This window comes from Podarcis gaigeae (genome assembly GCF_964106915.1).
Source record: "Podarcis gaigeae genome assembly, chromosome: 4".
NCBI classification, from domain to species: domain Eukaryota; kingdom Metazoa; phylum Chordata; class Lepidosauria; order Squamata; family Lacertidae; genus Podarcis; species Podarcis gaigeae.
The window spans coordinates 43,880,898-43,899,961 of NC_139677.1; the positions used below are offsets into that span (position 1 = coordinate 43,880,898).

Genomic DNA, 19,064 nt, shown 5'->3' on the forward strand with positions numbered 1-19,064 from the left:
CCAGAGTGAAATTGTGCTGGCCTGTAAGCTGGGAAAGTGGCAGGATCTAGAAATAGCAAGTAAGATTAAAGGTAACGCTGAACCACAAGTATATAGTTAGTTAGCTTTAAAATAGATTTCTTTTTTAAACAGGAAAAGAGAACCCACTATAGGACGTCTTAGTTTTCAGTGTAGGTTGTATTTTGTTTGAACAGGATATGACTGATGGTTCCCCTCAGGGTGGGTAAACTGATGACCCTTTTAGGCCTCAATCCTTTATACACTCAGGGTCTAATGAGGCTTACCAAAAGCTTGTGTAACTATAAGCGCTGATGCCCCTTTTATTTCAGAAATGGCTTTTTTGGAGAGGGTGATCTTGAGTATAGGACAAGGTGCTTAATCTTTTACCCAAACACTGCATTAATGGTCCCTGTAGGGTTCCAAATGCAGAAGAAAAAGCAATTTAGAGCAGACTAAAATGTTATGTGGTGGGACGCAGGTGGCGCTGTGGGTTAAAGCCTCAGCACCTAGGACTTGCCGATCGAAAGGTCGGCGGTTCGAATCCCTGCGGCGGGGTGCGCTCCCACTGCTCGGTCCCAGCGCCTGCCAACCTAGCAGTTCGAAAGCACCTCCGGGTGCAAGTAGATAAATAGGGACCGCTTACCAGCGGGAAGGTAAACGGCGTTTCCGTGTGCAGCTCTGGCTCGCCAGAGCAGCGATGTCATGCTGGCCACGTGACCCGGAAGTGTCTCCGGACAGCGCTGGCCCCTGGCCTCTTGAGTGAGATGGGCGCACAACCCCAGAGTCTGTCAAGACTGGCCCATACGGGCAGGGGTACCTTTACCTTTACCTTTAAAATGTTATGTGGGCAAATTGTTAAAAATGCCTTGTAATGAATAGAGTTACATTTAAGATATGGGTGGTGGTGGTGGTGACCAAATAAGATGTCAAGAAGAGAGTGGTGTTCCCTGTAAAATGTTTAAAGGCATATTGTAGGCTTTTCCTACAATAAGGTCAGGGAACTGTACACAAGATTTCCCCTTTATATCCTCACAGCAACCCAGTGAGGTGGGTTAGACTATGAATGAACTTCATGTCTCACCAGGAATCTGAATATGGATCTCCCCACTCCTAGCCTAACACTGCCCACAATGCTGCACTGGCTCTCAGACCGTAATTCTTGCCTATGTTCATCTTGTGATGTGCTTTCCTTGTAGTTCGATCTGTACTCGTGTCAGCATTGATTTATGCAGGGTCTCTGTTTTGCACGCTAATGGAACCTCGGTCTCGCAGTTTCTTTGTCTTGCTATTTTGTGCACTTGCCAGAGAGTGTCAGAGGCTGAGCATGATTTGATGTGGTCCTTTCTGCTGAGCTAGGTCAGAATAAAGGCACCAGCTACATAAGGCTCCTTGCCTCTTTTAACGTTCCTGGCACAAGTAACTGAGTTATATGCACTAAAGCAATTTGCAGAGTTTGGAAGGCTTAAGAAAGAGCGCGAACACCTTGAACCTGCTTTGGAGTGCACAGATGACACTTGCTTAATGAGGCAAGTTATGGCATTCCACTGCCTTGAAGCACACTTAACAACTGGCTTTGGCACCTGCTGTTTCCATTTTATATTTCAAGCTGGATGTAAATCCTCTTCCAAGTCAACCTGGCTGCTATTCACTGGAGTGTGTTATAGATAATTAGGTCAAGAGAAGGCCAGGGAACCCCCTGGAGGACCATTTTGATATGCTCTGGGGAGCGTATATGATATGCTTTATGGTGGTGACTCAAGAAAACTAGCAATACAATTGACATTTACCATTTTCTTTGTATTTTACTTGAGCTCATCTCCTTCAGTTTTTATTCCTTCCCCACTATTGTCATTGAATTTATAATCTTAGGCGAGATGAGTTTATTTTCCTTGTTTTTGGCTATTTCACACACACACACACACACACACACACACACACACACACACACACACACAAAAAAAAAATATTGGCCTGAATATATGCCTCATTCCCCCCCCCCCCCCCCCGCAAATTCCGACCATGAATAGTTAAAGTGTGGTTTAAATTCGTGGCCTTACAAACATTGGCTTTTATGATATCACTGCTGAAACAGACATACGGAAAAATGGAACGGGTGTGAGTGCCTGCGGAATTTTAAGGGAGTGGCTTATATTTGGGTATCGTCTTTTTCTTCTTCTTTCCCCTTGGATTTTAAAGGTGCGGCTTATATTTGGGCCAATGCGGTATTTATAAATATAATGAATGATAGAGCAATATACAAGCAGTACTATATAAAAATGATAAACTACCAAATTTAAATATTGTCTTCTATCATTATGTATATAACTATGTAAATAAAAATAGTTTTGATATCAGATATTTCCAAAATAAATACGAACCTACCTTTATACAGTTCAATAGTCAGCATTCAATATTTATTTATTTTAAATCCAGGCAATCCCCCTTCCCCACAAAAAAGGATCCATTGTGAGACCTGCTCCAGTAGAAATGATCTAATAGGTGTTTTGCAGTGTAGTCTAATGCATGTTTTATTAGGAGCACAACTGGAATCAGAGCACCTTTGAAGAGCCATATCCCTACAGGGGTCCCACTGTTACTACCTGGAGACTGCTGATCCTTGGCCTTGGTTCACCTTCTGTCTCCAAGCATGCAAGCAATGAGTTGGAAGAAACAGTGGTAGCCTTCTCTCTCTGGGTGGCTGCATGGACTGGGGCCCAGAGGGACAGGGCAAGTGAATCAGGCAGCAGTACTTTGGGAAGGATGGGGGCATTTGCCCAAGGGCCTCCCCAAACCTGGAACCAGCCTTGCTCAGAAGTAAGCCCTACTAGGTTTAATGAGATTTCCTGCTAGGTAATTGTGTCTAGGACGTCAGGCGCAAGATGTCCAAGGAACCTGGTAGCTGCATGTTACTGACCTGGTTCACATTTAATGCTGAGCCAATCTATCTATGGTTTGGTGTGAATGTGCAAGTGTGCCAATGCATAGTAAGAAAATCATGGATGCTTTGCTCTTCCCTCAGTCCTCTATCAGCTTTGGTTGAGTGTTATGTGTGAACCTGGGCTCATGGTTTGGCTCATTCCAAACAAGGCTTGTTGTTGGCTTAGCACTCCAGGTTTGTTTGGGAGAGACAAACCATGAGCCCATGTTTGCACCCAACACTAAGCCAAGTGGTGGCTAAATGCACAATAGGATGACAGCAGCAGGAGTTGGGGATAAGTGGCCACCATTTTCTTACTGTGCGCCAGCATAGTTGCTCGTTCATACTAAGCCGTAGTTTGGCTTAGTATTACAGGCAAACCAGGCATTACTGATTGTCTAAGTATCCATTGGGTTTATCTATGGGAAGATGTGTCTTGGGGCTGATTGCAGGGTCATAGAACAGGCAAAATGGAAAGGTAGTGATGATTTACAAATCTGTTGCATTTATACTCCACCTTTCCTTCAAGGGTGGTGCATATAATTCTCCCATTTTGCTGTCACAACGGCAGTAAAAACCCTGTGCTATAGGCTTTTGTGTTTGCTTTATTGCTAAGTCTTTCCACTCCTTCCTACACAAAGATCACTATCCTGTGTAAACCTTGTAGGGAGTGCAGCCTAGCCTTTTCCCGTTCCCTTTTCAGAATTCAAAACTGAAACTCTTTGCAGAAGCCTAGGAAGCAGGCAGGCTATAGTATTCTGTAATAAAGACAGATACATAAATAAATAGCTTGTGAGCTTTGGAAGGAACAGATACAGCCAGGTAGGCTGTGCACACAGTGCCGCTTACTCTGGCTGTAGTACGTTCTCAATTCTCTTTTTAATCTGTGTACCTATGACAATACCCAAGGGTCTAGTGCAATCCTGCCGTTTCTGGTGAAATACTCTGTTTTGATTTGGTTTCCGCCCCAAGCCAGCTTTAATTGAACTTGAACCCAGTAATCCTTTTTCAAGTAGCATTGAATCCCAGGTGTGTGGGATTTTCCTTTCCTTTTCCTACCCCATCTCTTGGGGCAGAGATGGAGTGGAGAAACCAACCAGGCAATTCCATCAGCTGAAGACGTCAGTGCCCAGTCTCCCACCTTGCCTGTCCAATGGGCAAATGCAACTTGAAACGCATCGAGGAAAAAAACCCTCACTGTTTTAAGCCAGTAATGTGTACACAGAGTAGAAATAACACTCCAAATCAGTATTGCACCAGGTAAAAGAATGATCCGATTCATTGCAAGTTAGCCTTTGCCTCTGTTATGGTATTTGAGGCAGTTCTGGGAGTGGGGAAATCTCTAGTTGCTCAAGCACAAATATAGCTTTGCCAAATCCAAGCCTTGCATGTCCACAGAGAGACCGTATATTATGGTTAATTACATGAAATCTGATATGCTTCCTTTGGCATTCTATGTCTTGGAAGGAAAAAAATGCATTTAGTTCTTTCCCTATCTGTGCTAATTATATATAAATATGACCAATTTCAGCCTCCTTTTGTTTTGTTAGTGGTATGCACATTCTTAGTGTTGTCACGTGCATGGTTCTATCCCTTATGAACTTCTATCTAAGAGAATATTTACACAATTAATGTGTAATGCAAACTAATGTTCTTGTTCAAGGCAGGATTTACGTTTGTATTGCAAACGGGATTGACTTTGCTCCATGCAGGACAACTTAGGGCACTTATGAACGGTTTCTGTTTTGTTTGTGAGAATCAATACTGGCATGTTAGGGCTGCACAATTAAAGTGGAGGTGGAGTTCTTGAACAATAAACCTACCTCCAAGAAAAAAGAAAAGCAATTTTGGGAGGGTTTTTCTTTTTTTTTTAAGGAGAGTGACTGGAATTGGGGGATAACCATTGCTTGGCACAACATCATATTACCTCATCATAAGCAAATCAGAATGAATGCTCAATAAACAGGTCATCTGGAAGGGACCTCTGTTCCATGAATGTTTCCCTTAGATATTGGTTTGTTTTAATGATTTATAGCAAAGCTTTGGTCTTCTTGTAGCCTGGAACCTGTTCACTGTCTGAGCTTAGCTCTGCAACCTCAGACAGTTCACAGATGAAAGTAGGGATACTAAGTTTTGTGTTCATATAATAGTTTCCCCCTCCCCCATAGTGCTTCATTGCTTGACACCAATTCAGCATGCACTTCACACATTACTCGGCATCTTGTATGTTCATCTGACCATAACACAAACTGTCTGTGTCATTTTAATGGCATATTGTGTTCATGGCTATATAAGAAGAAAAAGCATATGTCCGTTTCTGTATGTTCAGATCCCAACCTGTAACCTTGAAAATAAAAAAGTTACGTACTCTAATCCATTTCCAAACAAGGAGCTTGGGGAAACGCCAAGGTTTGAAGAGATACAACAAATAAATAAGATTCTTAGGGGAAACCCAAGTAAAGCCCAATGAGGACGAACGGTGCTCAGTGGCCATGGGATGCTGACTGATTATTGGAAAGGGGAGCGGAATAGAAAATGGGGGAGTTGAATGGAGTGTCCTGGAAATGGGCAGAGTTTGTTGGCTTCCTGAACAGTACCACTCCACACTGCAAGATTTTGCTGCAGGTCCTACTTGAATTGAGTATTAAGGAAGAGAGAGCCATTTACTATGTGTCTTTCGCCTGTTACTAAAGCTTCAAAGCCTGCTCCCCTCCTCTAGCGTGAAGGGAAGAAGTTTCAAAACAGAGGTTCTCTGTTCTTTGGAACCCCCAAACTTTTCATCTTAACAATGAAGCACTGTGTATGGGCCTAACATTTCCTGAGCCTCTAGATTCAAGAATGTCAGTCTTCCTAGACTACCAACATTAAATTCTGAAGAATTCAGGTTCATTGTCTACTGATGTGATGTTCTGACTTATTGTTTGATGTTGGTAAAACTCTAGGATGGTTAAACTTGAAACTAATGTTTTCTCCTCATTTGACTTCACAGCTCTCCTTGAGAAACCTCTTAGCAAAAGGCGAGACAGTGAAGCTGTACAGAAGGCTAAGATTCTTTATTCTTCGTGTATGAATGAGAGTAAGTAACTTTCATTTACAGGGTTACAGGTTAGAGTCTGAATGTACACAAACTGGCAAACACTTTTTATTTTCCATTGTTCTATAAATATCAACCAATGAGCAGCTCTGAAATGAACCTCTGTTTTATGCATATCAAAGCATGCAAAATGTTGCAAAAACAGCATTTTATGACTATTGCCAGTTATTGCTCTTCTCCCATTAAGTTAGTGCTAAATAATTTGTACTTTTAGAATGCAGTCCTGTACTTAAGCTACACTTACCTAGGAATAAGTGAGGCTTACTTCTCAGTAAACATGCCTGAGATTGACTGCACAGTATTCCCTGGTGCATGGGATTTTAACTATCATATATGTTTAATGGGACATTTCTTCTGAATGCATACCCATTTGGTGAAATCTGATAGTTATCTAACGTTACTACTACTTAATTTATGTATACACATCCTGTTGCTTTCCACATATAACAGTATTCCTAATGAGCACTCTTAAAATGGGACTACCTGGAAGTGGTCTTCTGATGGCTTGCTTTTTCCGCTTCCAGATAAGATAGAGAAAGCTGATGCAAAGCCTCTTTTGAGCATGCTGAAACATTCTCCGTTCCGCTGGCCTGTCCTGGAATCGAACATTGGACCTGATGGATTGTGGTCAGAAAGGAAGTTCAGCATGCTACAGACCCTGGCTACTCTTCGTGGCCAATATAGCAGTTCTGTTTTCATCCGAATGTATGTGTCTTCTGATGATAAGAACTCCAATGAGCACATCATAAAGGTATGGTAGAGGGGGTTGATGGAGGTAGATGCGAGTTTTCACTGGCCCACTAAAAATATCCAGTCTTCCACATTTCAGCCATTATGCTCAGGAATTGCCAACTTTTGCAAATGGGCACATTTACAAATCGGAGAAACTGTTGTGGGGACACATATGCCTACACACTGCAACCATGCACAAGCGCATCCATGGCAGCTACCGCCACACACTCCACTCATCAGCAATGAGACTTTTAAAAAAAAAGTGTTTTCGTTTCACATAAGTGTTATAGGGGTGTGTGAGTGAGATATCTTCCTGGAAGTGCAAGTTAACCTTCCATCTCCAGCTGCAGTCTTCAGGAAGATCAGCCCCTGGTAACAACTAAGATTGGAAAAAAATCCAGCCCCCTATAACAACTAGGATTGACACAGCAGATTTCTTTGAAGCTTAATTATGACAAGAAGTGTTTTTAGTGAGAGCGATCCCTGAAATTTGCTCCTCCTCCAATGTAATTAGGCTTGAAATGAGGCTAATATAAGAATTCTTTGAAGTCGAACTGTGCCATGGGGTGGTGTGATTTTGGGGTGCACGTGTGTGTCGTATTTGTAAACTCCCCCTTCCAAACTGCCCAACTCATGCAGATACACTTGAAATGAAAACTTTCAATGAGCTATAATAGAAAGCTCCTTTCTATTTCAGCATAAGAGAGTGGGGAGGGTTTGTCACAACAGGACCCTGTGGGTGCCAGAAAGGATTGCTTACTTGAATTTGGGGGAGCTGTGTTTGTGGCTGGGTGCAGCCATGGCGGATGGGACTCCCTCCTGTGGCATGAGGGAGTCTGCTGCTATGGACTCTCCTGCAGGCAGTGGGGCCAGTCATGGGGGATTCTAGAGGTGTGGCTTGGGGAGCAGACCAGAGGGCCTCAGTTTTCTTCTGGATTCCCACCCTGCCTCTCCTTTAGTTGAGATTTGGTAGCTGGCCAGGTGCAGGCGGACTAGCTTCTGTGTGCCTTGCTTCAGTCACCATTTTCTGGGCCAGGGAAGGATTTCCCTTTTAGGCCAATTGGACCGCCTGGAGGGCTTTTGCCTGCCTCATAGCAAATGTTACAATCAATCAATCAAGTACCTTTATTGTCATCACAATATAAAATGTTTCAAATAACTGGACAAGGGTGAAGCTATCAAGGGTTATACAGTAGTGCCCCGCAAGACGAATGCCTCGCAAGACGAAAAACCCGCTAGACGAAAGGGTTTTCCATTTTTCGAGGTGCTTCGCAAGACGAATTTCCCTATGGGCTTGCTTCGCAAAACGAAAACGTATTGCGAGTCTTGCGACTTTTTTCGCTTCCCCCCCTTTTTCTAAGCCGCTAATAGCCGCTTAGCCGCTAATAGCCGCTAATAGCGCTAATCCGCTAATCCGCTAATAGGGATGCTTCGCAAGACAAAAAAACTGCAAGACAAAGAGACTCGCGGAACGGATTATTTTCGTCTTGCGAGGCACCACTGTAAGGTCACACTATGGTCCTGTGCATTTGGATATTCTGCTACGCCCTGTCTACTTCCCGAAAGGATAGTGATGTCACAATTTTATGATGGATTAGGCATTGGGATGGAGCCCTAGTCTAAGTGAGTGGTGAGAGCCCGCAACAACTGCAGCAGCAGGGTATCCCTTGAAGAGAGCCTGGAAGATGATGCTCTTGTCTGGTCACCCAGTTTGGGAGTTGATGGGCCATAGCGTTCCTGAATGGTGTTCAAGGCAGTTGCCCACAATTGATGCACATCCCAAGGCAACCCTTAATCTTAGTCAATCAGGTTAGTCATCAACCAGCAATGGCTATGCCAGCATCTGTTATCCATAAAGTTGTGGCCTGTTTAATTCCATGCTGCTGTCCTGGGCTTCACTGCATCTGGACCCACAAAAGCATGCGCTATACGGGTGACCCATGTCCTGATTTATAGTTGACTAATTTGTGTCACAGGGAGTGGGAGTTTATGGCACACTTGGAAGTGGCAGCTGGAAGCCCAACCTGTGGCCATCAACACAGGTGCAGGCATGTGCCTCTGTGAAGAAAGAAGGTCTTAGGCTGGATCTGGACACATCAAAGAAGTGTTTCAGTTAAACACTTAACAGTTTTAAATGTTGTGTGAGAAATTAGGTTGGCAAAAATGGAACTCCACACCGCCATCTGGTGTCACAGTGTTAGAAGCATATAAAGTGCTTTTACTTTGCCAATGTAGCTGAGTCTCTAGTTTCTGGACTCATTATGTTTTAATTATGAAATCTTCAAACATGGCGGAAAGAATGCCTTCTTTCACCAGACATGTGAGAAAGTAATTCTATAATACCTTTAAAACCTGCATCAAACTCATAATTACACGCCCTCCAGCTAATTTTGTTGATAGGAGTTATCAGCCTTTTGCCACCATGTTCAACAACATCTCCACAGAACCTGGTCATTAGTATGTATATATGCAAATGACCAAAAGTCAGGGGAATATATGTAACTGTATTCCTTAGGGCATTCTAAGCTCATCTCTAATTTGATTTACAGCAATCTGATTTACAAGAAGAACATGCTTGTATCCTAATTAGTTACTGAAGGATCAAATGAATTCCCAGATTAGATATGCCACGAGACATTTATATCTTGGGGGAAACGTTTATTGTAGAATTCCTAAACTCCCCAATGTCATACAGAAGCCAATGTCCCCAAGAAAGCAGAATATAATATTTAAATGTAAACTTAATTGGATGCCTGAATTATTATTTTCTTTTTAAAAATGTGTTCATTGCTTAACGTTAGTAAATCATTTTTTAAAAGATTGCTTGTGTGTCTTCCTTTTTCTTAATGAAACTATAAATTTGAGATTGAGTAGTATTATGGAAATGTATTTAATGGGAACTGACGCTGTTGTATTCTTTACATATTTTTAATAGCTAGACCAAGCATCTCTGTCCCTGTCAGCGCGAGAAGACTACCTGGAAAACACCACAGAAGCTAAATCCGTGAGCATTGCTTACTTAAGCGTCTTAATGGAGAACAATTTCTACATTGAGGATTTCTTCTCCTTTGCCACCATATTAATTAATTAATTACTTGTTTAATCCTGTCAACTTCCTGTTTAGAGATTTAAACCTTCTGCAGCAACTGTTTTATTTATTTCCATTTATCTGCTACTACTTCCATTTATTTGCTACTATGCCATTCGGTAATTGAAATTATCTGAGTGGTCAACAACAGCAAATTAAAACTGTGAAACACAAAGATTATATATATATATATATATATATATATATATATATCCAAAACATAATCAAAATAACACAATACAGGACTTGAATAAATCCAGCAGCGGAGTGTATAAGTGGTGTCATATACATAAGGAACACTCAAACATTTTTTTTAAAAGCCTGGGAAGGTTAAAAGGTTGTTGCCTGCTGGTGGAAGAACCACAGTGTGGGCACCAGGCAAGCTTCGTTGAGAAGAACATTCCAAAACTGGGCTGCCATTACTGAAAATATCCTCTCTTTAGTAGCCACTAGGGATGGGTGACTATGTCAACTTTTGTTTCTCTCAGTTTTGCATTTTTCCCAATATTCAATTTACATTTTTTTTTTTTTAGTCTTCATGAAATCTCACCGGCATTTTAATATACACCTTTTTGTTTGTAATTTTTCCTAATATGCAAATTTTCCCAAAGCAGTTTCCCCTAATAGAATGCATTTTGTATGCTGTTTTCAATAACGTGCATTTATATCACATTTTATGCTGGTATATGCATTTTTGGGGGAGAGAACTTTGCTGGAGAACTGCATTGCAAAATTCAGAAAGATGTGAATTTCAAAGGATGCCTCTTTTGGTTCACATATTGTTTTGGAAATTGTGAACTAGTTCACCTTTAAATTTCTCCCCAATCCCCAATGAGCTCCTTCTGCAGGCTGAGTAAAATGTAGATTCACTTTCTCACTGCATACTTCTAGATCCGTGGTTCCCAATACGCCCTACAGGGGGCAATCTGATTGTTAAGGGGGGAAATTTGAGAATGAGTTAGACCAAATTAATGACCTGTTAGGCTTCCTCCACGTGGATAGGAGTTCACTTTTTGAATAATAAGAATTATATGTCACGGGGGAAGGGAGTACCAGGATTTTAGAGATGCTTAGGTGGGACATGGTCAAAAAAAGATTGAGAACCACTGTTCTAGATGGAATAGGGATTTGCACAACATATCCTTTTTTAAACAACAACCACCTACTACTACAAAAGGGATGCAGGTGGCGCTGTGGGTTAAACCACAGAGCCTAGGACTTGCTGATCAGAAGATTGGCAGTTCAAATCCCCACGACGGGGTGAGCTCCCGTTGCTCGGTCCCTGCTCCTGCCAACCTAGCAGTTCAAAAGCACATCAAAGTGCAAGTAGATAAATAGGTACTGCTCCGCCGGGAAGGTAAACGGCGTTTCCGTGCACTGCTCTGGTTTGCCAGAAGCGGCTTAGTCATGCTGGCCACATGACCCGGAATCTGTATGCCGGCTCCCTCGGCCAATAAAGCGAGATGAGCGCCGCAACCTCAGAGTCGATCACGACTGGACCTAATGGTCAGGGGTCCCTTTACCTTCACCTTACCTACTACTACAAGTGGTTGTTTCCAGCTTAACTGTTCTGATACTACAAGGAGTTTTAGCTGCACAGTGGAACTTCCTCATGCTCTCCTCTTACCGTGTCCCCCATCTGTGCCCCATAAACCTTCACTGGAGGGAACAGATTTAGGGGTTGTGTGGGGGGTGCACAGGGAGAGGAGAGAGAACCTGGCAATCATTGCTCTAGCGGAACTCTTTAGTTGGATACCACCCACAACATTTTTGCAGTTTGGAAAGTGATGGGGAAATGCACTGAAAGGGACAAACAAATGGCCAATGGGAAGACATGTAAATGCACTGCAAGCAAATCGGGATGAATTCTGGATGAATGCTCATTGTTGCATAACCACTCCATACACAAATCAGAACAAATGCTCAATAAACACTGGATATAATCTAACATCAGTGCATGTTTCATGCAAGCAAATGAGGATGAATTCTGGATGAATGCTCATTGTTGCATAACCACTCCATACACAAATCAGAACAAATGCTCAATAAACACTGGATATAATCTAACATCAGTGCATGTTTCATGCAAGCAAATGAGGATGAATGCTGAATAGATAGAGCATGTTAACTAATATAGAGCACAATAGTATGATTAATATGCAAAGGAAAATGAAAAAGGGAGGTAAGAAAACAATGTACTATTCTTATGCTTCAGTAAGGTGTGTGGGGGGGTATACTTTATTTTGCTGAGGTTATTTCTCTGTTTAGCTGTAATAACTGGATTCTTATCACATTATAGTACAGAGAAGCTCTGTTCCAGTTCATGGTGGATACAGCAGTGCTTTTGGGGGCCAATGATTCACGCGCAGAGTTGGACATGAAGTCTGTGTTGAAACTAGAAGTTAAAATTGCTGAGGTTAGTGCTTTTCTAAATGTGGGTTTAGCTGCATTTGTGGCAACTGGATGTCCAAAGGGGTAGACATGGCTTCACTTCTTCATTCACTTGGTGCTTTCCTGGAGTTCCAATGCAGTGACAAACTGAATCTTTTATTTTTATGTTGTGAACTGCCCTGTGATCTTTGGATGAAGGGCAGTGTATAAATACAGTGGTACCTCGATTTTTGAGCATCTCGGAAGCTGAATGCCAAAAACCTGGAAGTAAATGCTTCCATTTTTCAATGCGCCTCGGAAGTCAAACGGCTTCCACTGCTTGTTTTTAATTTTCTCCATTGAACTTGCAGCCAGCCCTTTGCAACTCGGTTTTAGAATGTTTTGGAAGTCAAACAGATTATGTTTGAGAACCAAGGTACCACTGTATAATAATAATAATAATAATAATAATAATAATAATAATAATAATAATAATTAATAATTAATGTGATGAACTGGCAAGATATGTCCACAAGTAGGCAACTGCCAGTAGCACATCCAGGAATAAGTTTGATACTCCAAGGATTTCAGGGTTGAACAAGAATATAAATGTAAATGAGCAGGAGCTGTTTACAGCTGCTGCTAAATAACCTCTAGGTTAGTTTACTATAATGAGTTATATGTTGCGCTAACACTGAAAACAATTTGGAAACTTCTGGTGGTGCAAAATTCAGCGGCCAGCCTGCTCACCGGGGCAAGACAGCTTGAGCATATAATGCCAATCCTGACCTGACTGGCAATTAGTTTCCAGGCCTAATTGCAGTGCTAAATTTGAAGACAGCATCAGTAGTTTACAATAATTTCTTCCTAGTCCACTGGTTAGTTAGTTTTCTAGATTTTCCTGTCTTTCAGATACATTTGATGTAGAGTAGGTATCCACCTGGGATTATGAAACTGAACATCGTTTCATACTGGAAGGGATAGATATTAGTATGGATAAAGATGAATTTCATTGTGTTACATGGGGGGAAATGTAAAATGTTTGTGGAAAAAGAAGATTTTTTTGCTAATGAATCATAATAATAGGTTTGCAACTTATTTTATTGAAAACTGAACAGGTAACATTGCTATTCATACCTTGTCGCACCCAGATTATGTGAGTGTTGGCAAAGTCAGAGTGGATTTGTGGAGGAAAATAATATTTGTTTGCATTTATATTTTGCAGATAATGATTCCTCATGAGAATCGAACCAGTGAATCTATGTACAACAAAATGAACATATCGGAACTCAGCACCCTGATCCCTCAGGTTGGTTGAAGTTAATTGGAAAATGACTATATTAATGCCTGATTGGACTGTGTAATTACCTTTCAAACTGAAAGGTTCTTCAGATGTGCATAAGATGGCAATTTAAATGAAATTAGTTGAAACAGGTGTTCACTATTATTATTTTAAATACAGCTGCATTTTTATTTAAGTTTCAAAATATTTGTGATGTTGTGCAGTGAACTTCAACTTTGAAATTAGGCAAAACTTTTAAGTCGTTCAGCTAATGGTAGGTAATTAACTTATAAGCTTTTGTTGTTGTTGTTGTTGTCTGCAAGAGTCAGGAACTGAACCTTTGCTGTGTTTCAGTTTGACTGGCTGGGATATATCAAGAAAGTGATAGACACCAAGCTTTATCCTGAACTTAAGGACATAGATGCTTCAGAAAATGTCGTTGTTCGTGTGCCCCAGTACTTCAAGGATTTGTTCAGGATACTAGAAAGTGAAAGAAAAAAGTAAGGATTTCTAATTTGCTTTGTGTATGTTTTTTGCTCAGAAACAATCCCTGACTTTTCAGTATAATGTTTAGGATCTTGGCATACTGTGGTTTGTTACCACTTTGTTTTCAAACCACAGGTGGACCCTTTCAATTATTTCTGTCTCTGGGGTTGCTATGAAAACAAAATCATGTGAATGCTGCAGCAAGAGAACTCATTGCTAGCAATTCCACGTGAATGGATTCCCCCCCCCCCCCCGTGCAAAGCCTTTCTGTGCTTGGGGAAAAATGTGGAAACTGAGGCGATCATTATAGGAATCCTCTTACGACTGGGAAGGCATATCATATTGACTGAACAATTTGTTGCTCTTCAGCCATAAGTCCGGTTTGTTTCGTGAACACTGCAGATACTAATGATAGCAAAGTGAAAAGATGCCATTGAAACAGAGATGCTCCAAGAGGGTCCTGCTGTTTTCGCAGAAAGGGCCCATGACTTCTGCAGAAGCCATGGGTACTGCATGTAAAGGTAAAGGTAAAGGTACCCCTGCCCGTACGGGCCAGTCTTGACAGACTCTGGGGTTGTGCGCCCATCTCACTTAAGAGGCCAGGGGCCAGCGCTGTCTGGAGACACTTCCGGGTCACGTGGCCAGCGTGACATCGCTTTTCTGGCAAGCCAGAGCCGCACACGGAAACGCCGTTTACCTTCCCGCTGGTAAGCGGTCCCTATTTATCTACTTGCACCCGGAGGTGCTTTTGAACTGCTAGGTTGGCAGGCGCTGGGACCGAGCAGCGGGAGCGCACCCCGCCGCAGGGATTCGAACCGCCGACCTTTCGATCGGCAAGTCCTAGGCGCTGAGGCTTTAACCCACAGCGCCACCTGCGTCCCGCTGGGTACTGCATAGAAAAGGTCCATTACCACAACGTGGCAAGTTCTACAGAATTGTGAAAATAACGCTAGTGACTATGTGCTGTCTTCTATGTTATTCAGTGGGGAGAAGAGAAGGAAGCAGGGAAATTACTGAGAGGAAAGGTAAGGGGTGAAAGACACAATAAAAGGAAATATGTCAGTGAGCCCATTTGGAACAGGCTCAGGTGACGTCGCTTGCCTCACTCTTTCTCCCAGAAGCATTCCCAGAATGCAGTTGGTGGTAGATAGTCCTGCTGGGGGGAGCAGGAAAACTTAACTGGAACAGGCTTTGCTGTAAAGTACAGATTTTATTTTATTTTATGATTTGTGTGTGTGTAAAAACAAATAGCCAGTGTAGATCTCCTCCCCATATCTGTATCAGTAGTGGGAGTTTTTATCAGCAATGCATATTGCAGGTGTGTGGAGGAAATGATTAAATCCCTTCTATCTCCCTGCTAGAGTCCTGATAGGGTCTCCTCCATACTGGCTATGTGAGAGAGATGGGGGGGGGGGGAGTGCATGCAACCCTGCCACTGACCAAAAAAAGAGTAAAGCAGTACTGCATGTGACTATTGTCATATGTACTTTGGTCCTCAGGTGGTCTTCACCTGCTTGTCCCCTTCTTTTTTTAATTGGTTCATTTTGCTAGCACCCAAAAGAATATAAAATGCATCAGACACGATATATTCCCCCCCAATAAATAAAATAGTGCAGTTCCTCTGTCCTTGGAATTAGGCTAGTTTGATATCCTGATTATTGATAACTTTCTGAGGCACAGCACAAACACTGGCAGCAGGTTCCAGTTTTGATTGGCCCACAATGTTTTTATCGATGAATTGGTTTTATTCATCAAGTAACAACTGAAACCCTACATTTTGAAAAGAACGTGATGGTGTGAGGGTTGTGTCCCATGCTGCATAAGCAAGCAAGCATTCTGCTTCCACAACAGGACTTATCCTTCCTATTCTCTCCCTGTGCCCCACGCCCACATTTGTTCTGGAGGATGCCCCAGGTGCACAGGGCAGCTGCACAGGTGAGGAAAGGAGGGCAGATTTCAAGGTGCGAGTCTGTTGCACAAGCAAAACAGCAGTGTTATATACTACACATAACCAGTTATAATATTTATCTCGGCAACATTCACTTTTGTGTTCTGTTGAATCAATCAAAATAGTGTCAGAGTGCTTAAAAAAAATAGGGAGATACGTTATTGGCTGTCTTTAATTAGGTAGAAAAGTCTAGCACTGCCAAAATGCTCTGAGGTGGTGGCAGTGGGGGTGAAGTGCCATATTACTGCTAGCTCTGACTCTGAAAAATGTGTTTTTAATGTCTTTGAGCATTAGTATTAAGAGATCCAGCCATGCAGAAGCCTCAGGTGTATAACACTGGATTACAGAAGTATTATCACATTCTATATCCGAAAATGCTGAATAAGGCACAATGTACCATGGTGCTTAATTTCTACAAGCGGCAGGCGCAGGCCTTAAAACCTTGTCACCTGGAACCTCTGCCCTCTAATCCTGAATGAATGTGGGCTGATAAGTGGGGTGAATTTATCTATATAGGCTCAAAGACTCTCCCTTTTTTTAAAAAAAAAAATCAATTGATACGTTTTCAGAACTAAAGTTTGATTTCTGGGCTAATCCCTGTTATGTTCCACTTCCAATTAAGCCAATAAATACCATGTTTACTTCTCAGTAGTAGGAAGCCTATTCCTTTAGTTTATATGGTTGCACTTGCCATCTGAATTGCCCTGCAAGTGTTTCATTATTACTGTGTGAGTAGGATGTGTGAGATATTTGGTGATGTATTGTTGATGGTTTGGTAAGGATCACCAGATATCATGACATGTTTTGGCCAACTAACTTGTACTCAGAATAGACCCGCTGAAATGAATGAACATGACAAACTTATTTCAATGGATCTACTCTGATTAAAAGTTGCAATACATCCCATTACATTTAATTAAGGCAAACTTACCTATAGATTTTGTAGCTAGATTGTTTCTGCTTCATTAGTTCGTGAGTACTTGGTGTGTGTGGGGAGAACACCCATTCTTTGCACAGGAGCACTAACGCCAAATTCCATCTCAGGATGCAAAACTGTTGAAATATGCTCCAAATGGAAGATCCACCATCATTCACAGACCAAATGGCTGATATCATGCAACCGCTTCTGTCTAACAGGTTTTTGTGAATTTGGTCATTGCTCATTAATTTTCAAGGTGAAGCTGCTACCATTGTAGGTAGTGCACTGATCTGAGGAGGGGTGGTGGAATCTAGTCACCTATTTATTTATAGTCTCAGACAGCTGTACATTACAACACATGGGTCTAACTGTCTGACATAAAGATGTGTCTGCTTTGACAGGACTATTGCCAACTATCTGGTATGGAGAATGGTTTATTCGAGAATATTTAACCTCAGCCGACGCTTTCAGTATAGGTGGTTGGAGTTTTCAAGGGTAAGTGAGAGATTTTGATATCAATATGCCCTGTGTGCCTATGAAGCTTATGAAGACAGCAGTTGATAGATGGATTCTGTGAGTCCCTCTGCTTCCAGCTAGCAAGCTTGAATTCAATGCATTTAAAGAAGTTGGAGAACATTACCTAACCTCTCTCAGGACATCAGGACTCTAGTCTGGGCACAGAGATGAATGAAAAATTCACATGTTATCTTTTTTTTACATCCAAGTCTTTCTCCCTTTTATTGCAGCATCATGTTTCTGTGTTATGCTGTGATTTTCCTTCTTTAACGGCTGGAATTTGAAGCAGAGATAAAGGATGACATCATTGCTTGGGACTCTGTAATGAACTGAATAGAACTGAGAATTTACAAACTGTAGAGCTAGCAGTACCATTCCTAACTTAAGATATTCTAGGGCTTTCCACATTTACCATTTATAGTGACATAGTTGTTGTTTGCTCCAGTGAAATGGTAGCTGATTGTCTGCACCTTTGTTCACACGTTGCTATTATTAGAGAGTGAGTTTTCCTTTCCACACTAATAGTGAGTGGTACCCAAATTGAGAAAAAGTTCCACAGCTGTATCAAACCCCTAATGTACCCAAGCAATTAGAAGAGGAAATACATGTCTGCCTGATTTGCGGCAAATCTGGTTATAGTCATGGAATGTTGTTTGGTCAAAACAGGTAATCCAGGGGACAACCTCCTTACTGCCTCAGTGGGATAAATGTGTAAACTTCGTGGAAAGTGCTCTCCCTTATGTTGCTGGAAGAATGTTTGTAGATCTGCACTTCCAAGAAGACAAGAGGGATATGGTAGGTGCATTTTTGTGTCTTTGAAATTGTGCTGCTGCCTTCTACATTTTCTGCCCTCACCTCCTCCTCCCTCCATCATTATCATCGCCACCTCCTCCTCCGTCCCTCACTCCTTCCTCATCCTCCACTGCATCCTCTTATACATTCTTTCTCGCCTTATCATTGCTGTCACCTGCTCCCTGACATCCTCGTCACAGCAGGACCACCCTTCCTCAGAGCAAAGCATTGTGGGTGATGCGGCCCAGAGATCACTTGTGCCATTACCACTTTGATGTGATGGTGGCACCGGAAACTACCTTAATCTGACCACTGGTGCTTTGTGGCCCCTTCTCCGCTGCAACTTTAACCATTGTGTGGTATTTCCTAGGTTGTCTTTAGGGCTATTTGTTACTATCATGTTTTCCCCCAGAATAGCTGGAAAGATCAAATGACAAATGAGACATTTTAGTAACTGAGAAATGCCATGATCTTACATAAGTATGCACAGAATTGTAGAATGCTATCCTGTGAACATTTACTTGAATAAATCTCACTGATATCATTGGGGCGTATTCTTGAGGATGGATGGGGACTGGGTCATAGACTAGTTGCCAGGTTGATCTCTCTTTTTAAAAAGATGGCATCTTCTATTTTCTTCAGTCTGCCTTTCCTTTTCCTGTGTTTCAGCTATCTAGATGACACCAAACCATCCCCCCTCTTAGTTTGTAGAAGGTCCATGCTGAATAAATAATGAATTATGGGAAGCATGGTATTTTTGTATTTAGTCACTGATGAGCTCATGCCCTGGATGTTTTCTTGTCTCCCTCCTTTTATCAAAGAGATCAAAGAGATATTATTTGTGTCTAAATATAGCACTGTTTTTGACCTACAGTCTAGGCAGCATTTCGTACGGCTACGCCTGAACAATTTTGATAACA

The 19,064-nt window shown here is 41.9% G+C and overlaps 2 protein-coding genes across 5 annotated transcripts in view; one reads left to right on the forward strand and one right to left on the reverse strand.

The window, feature by feature from the left end:
- Nucleotides 1-19,064, forward strand: part of PHEX (phosphate regulating endopeptidase X-linked) — a gene marked incomplete at its 5' end in the record, with an annotated part of 95,468 nt that overhangs the window by 26,583 nt on the left and 49,821 nt on the right. For both annotated transcript variants that reach the window (XM_083734262.1, XM_083734263.1), the window contains 8 exons: nt 5,907-5,993; nt 6,536-6,762; nt 9,679-9,747; nt 12,131-12,247; nt 13,427-13,510; nt 13,838-13,983; nt 17,238-17,331; nt 18,019-18,147. In XM_083734262.1, the coding sequence (XP_083590388.1) occupies nt 5,907-5,993; nt 6,536-6,762; nt 9,679-9,747; nt 12,131-12,247; nt 13,427-13,510; nt 13,838-13,983; nt 17,238-17,331; nt 18,019-18,147 (953 nt within the window). The remainder of the gene's footprint in view (nt 1-5,906; nt 5,994-6,535; nt 6,763-9,678; nt 9,748-12,130; nt 12,248-13,426; nt 13,511-13,837; nt 13,984-17,237; nt 17,332-18,018; nt 18,148-19,064) is intronic.
- Nucleotides 17,485-19,064, reverse strand: part of LOC310842511 (uncharacterized protein) — a 259,255-nt gene continuing 257,675 nt past the window's right edge. For all 3 annotated transcript variants that reach the window (XR_014563126.1, XR_014563127.1, XM_083734637.1), the window contains one exon: nt 17,485-17,625. The gene's annotated coding sequence lies outside the window, so the exon portion shown is untranslated. The remainder of the gene's footprint in view (nt 17,626-19,064) is intronic.